Source organism: Oreochromis aureus, linkage group 8 (genome assembly GCF_013358895.1).
Source record: "Oreochromis aureus strain Israel breed Guangdong linkage group 8, ZZ_aureus, whole genome shotgun sequence".
In the NCBI taxonomy this organism is placed as follows: Eukaryota; Metazoa; Chordata; class Actinopteri; order Cichliformes; family Cichlidae; genus Oreochromis; species Oreochromis aureus.
In genome coordinates this window covers 28,325,335-28,329,594 of record NC_052949.1, presented here as the reverse complement: position 1 = coordinate 28,329,594, position 4,260 = coordinate 28,325,335, and the positions used below count along the sequence as shown (strand labels likewise).

At 36.9% G+C, this 4,260-nt stretch overlaps 1 protein-coding gene across 1 annotated transcript in view; it reads right to left on the bottom strand.

The window, feature by feature from the left end:
• Nucleotides 1-2,941, bottom strand: part of LOC116313564 (nucleoside diphosphate kinase A2-like) — a 6,023-nt gene extending 3,082 nt beyond the window's left edge. Inside the window, exons 1-2 of the mRNA XM_031731309.2 lie at nucleotides 2,794-2,941; nucleotides 233-365 (exon numbers count right to left, since the gene is read on the bottom strand). Coding sequence (XP_031587169.1) covers nucleotides 233-361 — 129 coding nt within the window. The 5' untranslated portion in view covers nucleotides 362-365; nucleotides 2,794-2,941. The remainder of the gene's footprint in view (nucleotides 1-232; nucleotides 366-2,793) is intronic.
• Between the last annotated feature and the right edge of the window lie 1,319 nt (nucleotides 2,942-4,260).

Sequence of the window (4,260 nt, the reverse complement as noted above, 5' to 3'; positions counted from 1 at the left end):
CAGCACCTTACCATATCAGGTTAAACGTTACAGGATCAGTAGATCTCACCAGCTAATTGGCTGTGCTTCACTCACGAACAGATGAGCAGGCTAATCAGGCTTACCCATTACTTGGCACACTTACAATATCTGTCCATATGTTGCAGATGGTTAAAATGTTTTAAGGGCAAAAAGTTGACCACTATGAAAGAATCCAACCCTTACAGGTGAAAATGTGTCAGTTTATACTTACATGGAGCATCTTCATGCCCACCAACTTGAAGCCCTTCATCTCAAACCTTTTGATGACCTCACCAATGATGCCCCTCTGCACGCCATCAGGCTTAATGGCAATGAATGTGCGTTCCTTTAGCTCGGCCATGACTCTGAAATAAAATAGACAAGAATGATGAAGACACACAGGCAGCCTATGTGCTGCAGAAAGAACATGTCTGGTAAGTTACTCACAGCACTTTACTGCATTTGACACAGCCAGCAGCGGGGCTGACTATGAGAGGGCAAGATGTTGAGGGCATGGACCCCATTGTAAAGAAAATGCTAGTACAGCTTGTAACCTGGCTTAGTATGCATCCTGCTGTGATCATTTAAAGAGGACGGCAACTTGAACTAGCAGCCCCGCCCACACAGTGAAGACATTTATCTTCATCATGCTGTCAAGACTGCTTCAGATTGCATTTAATTTAACAGTCTCAAAAACGTATCACTCAAAGAACAGTGGCTTTAAGATGAGAAACTCAAAACCAAAACGGCTAAGGTAGAAAACATAGTGTGACAAACTGTCAGACCATGGAATGATAATAATAATAATAATTATTATTATTACTACAACAAAAAACCCTAGCGCATTAACCTGATACAAAACCTTGCTTCCAAATAGCACAATTACAGCTCCTAATAAGGAATTAAAATTTAAAATATGTTTAATATGTTAGGGTTTTTTTTTAACTTAAGGATTTTTTTTTTTTTTTAAATAATTGGAGATATATCCAAAATAATTTTTCCCATGTAATTTAACACCAAATTAAGATAATATTAGTTTTATTGACTGTTAACTGCTACAACAATGTGTGACAGGTCAAAGAAACACCATAATCCAGTCTTTAGTCTCATCTTCAAGCTTTAAGCCTCAACTCTAAATCAAGGGCTAATCTCTGTCTCCCAGTGCCACCTCTTCATGTGAGCAGTATTACCCAATGAGATCCATTCATTTATTCTACAACGCAGGGTCAAGTTTAAGCCTATTTGTAGAAGGCTCATCATTATTTCCGCAGGTAAAACTGACAATGTCCCCTGAATGTTAGCTTAATATTTAAGGTTGTCTGTTTCACACAACTAAACATACATCTGTTCCTGCACATTTTCTAATTACTGAAATGTATACAATTACTTTAAAAATACTTTAAAAAGAATGTAACCTAAAAAAAGTTGTATTTAATGTCATTCCTGTGGTTTGCCATTCAAGATCATCTCTGGGCCATGTTAAATACTTAAGAATATCCTGTTGACTACAGTCTATTTACTAATATAAGTAAAAATATTAGACATAAGAAAAAAAAAACCCACAAACATCACAAATGACAAGACCTTGTTTTGGTCTGACATTAACAGACCTAAACAAGATGCAGTAATTTAATATCTATTTATATTCTCATTTTGTTTTGTAATCTATTAAAACCTTTTGTAAATTTCAACCTTTAAGTAAAAAAGAATAAGAACAAGACGTATTTAGCATTTATAAGACTGTAGTGAACAAGATATAGATAGAGGTGATATAGAGATAGCTCACAGATAGATAGATAGATAGATAGGCAGAGAGCTTGAGGTGAGCAAAATGTTACTGTGATGTAAGACATGATACGATTTCTGCTCTTGACCAAATATCCCTTGAAAAACACATTTTTAATGTCAATGACACCTTTTACCCGGATATATAAGAATCACTTTGCTAACAACTCATTGCATCAACTACTTTGTGATAGGACGGCTCTTTCTGCCTCCAAATTATGTGACATTCTAAGTTCTAAGATACGATTAACCATTTTTTTTTTTTTTTTTTTTTGGACAAATTGTAGGTCAGCAAGAGATTTCTAACAGCTTAAATTCCCGCAATCACTTCTCGGCAAATACCGGAAATCTATTTTGGCACAATACAGTAAGCTCCTATAGGCTACCGACAACTCAAATCAAAATTTTTCAAAAATTTTCTAGCTTCACTTATTCCAATCATTTATTTGACGAATCGAGGTGTCTGCCATAATGTAGACAATGGTAAAACGACACGCGGAAGGCGCTCTATTGGCATGTCGACGCGGTTTCACAGGCAAGTTTAAGAGGAGCGAACTGCACCATGTTAACTACAAGTTGCCTACATGCCTAAGCATCCAGTTTATGTCAAAACAGCGAGCTAAACACCTAAACCGCGCACCTTCTCACGAGTAGGCCCGAGCCTTCACATACACATGGTTTCTTTTGTTCGCCGTACCGCGATGAATCAATTTACTCGAACCATTTCAGTGAGTGAGCCTGAAAAAGCCATGTTACGTTCCAGGATCGTACCGAAACTGCATGCTATACTAATTTGTGAAGTACAGCAATTTACAAATTACACCTGGACTTTTGACTGTACTGAGCGTACGTTACACATGCTTAAAAAACAAAACAACCCCCCCATCAATTTAACATCACTTTAATAAAAGCTCATTCAAACATTTTACCATCGGTATTGAGACAACAACCGACCGATGTTAACACTGATTTGTCATACAAATGCATGTACCCATCTGCTAACAATACCTTAACACTTAGAATCCGAGTAGAGGACAAACAGTAGTTACCACGGTTGACGTCTGCAAAGACCTACAGAGGGTGCGCAGCGGATTCTTATCCACGAAGGCGGAGACTTCGTACGACGGCGAGACACTAGGACAAATATGTCAAGTGTATGTAGTGTATATCCACAATACTCCCCCTTGTGGTTGCTAGAAACCCATATGAATAAAAATATCACAAGTCAAGACAAAATGGTGAAAATCCGAGCAAAAGCGTGCGCGTTTTTTTGCTAATATATTTTTGCTAGTATATTTCAAAGCTTCATAATGATTATATCAAAACTTCCAAAGCAGGGGCTGTGCAAGTGTAACATGAAGTCTCACACAAATTCCAACTTAACTTATGTTCCATGCAACTTGCTGCAGAAAGTTCTCTAGACCCCCAGTCTAAGGTGTGTAGATTCTTCATCCTCTCTTGCAGCGCACCCTGCAACATAGTAACAGCAAAAAAGAAAGTAAAAACATACCACACCCCACATTCATGTTTTACATTTTTTATACATTCTTTCCAATATATGTTTAAGGGATAACATAAACTTGGTATTTTATTCAGGATACAAGTGATGGTTGACAGCAGTACAAAGCAACATTTTACACCAGACATTCGGTCCTTTGATGAGCTCATCAGGAATTCTGAAGCAGACAGGTGGGGAAATCCATAATGGACCCTGCCATCGGCGACCGCCCAGGCAGTGCGTATTTTCATCTCCATGCTGATGTAATTCAGCCAGTCGTGACTCGTGATGCAACATTTTGCTGTGTCACTCTTTTGAGGATAATTATTTTATAGGGGTGGGACTCGATTAAAAAAATTAATTAATTTAGATTTGTGATTAATTAATTTCAATTTATCGCATTTAGAAAATTTGCCCGAAAGCGCAAATGCTTGTTTTTTTTATTTAAAAGGGTTTTTAGTGGGCAACAGAATCTTTTGAGTCTTTTTGTACTCGAACTGAGACTGCTATCTACAAGACACCTTTCTCGCCTAAAACAAACAAAAAATAAAAATAAAACAAACAAACAAAAAAATACATTCATTTTGTGAATAATTTGAAAGTCTTAGGTCAAACAACTGCAAATCATGGTTTCCACAATGGTGATTCTGAACTCTATAGTATTCATGCATAAATATGTTCTTCTGTGTCTTCTTTAAATAATTACAGTTATCTTTATGAAGTTGTAAAAAGACCTTATTCCAGCAAGATAACACAAATTTAACTTTGGCATGCACTCCGAAGACACCTTTCTCGCTCAAAAGAAAACATTTCTTCAGTTTGTGAATAATTTGAAAGTCTTAGGTCAAACAGCTGGAAATCATGTTTTCCCACAATGGTTATGCTGAATTCTAATTTTAGATATGCCATTTCGTCCCCCTGTGCACATCATCAGTGATGTAACCTGCGGTTATGGGTTTTTTTGGGTCTTTCAACAA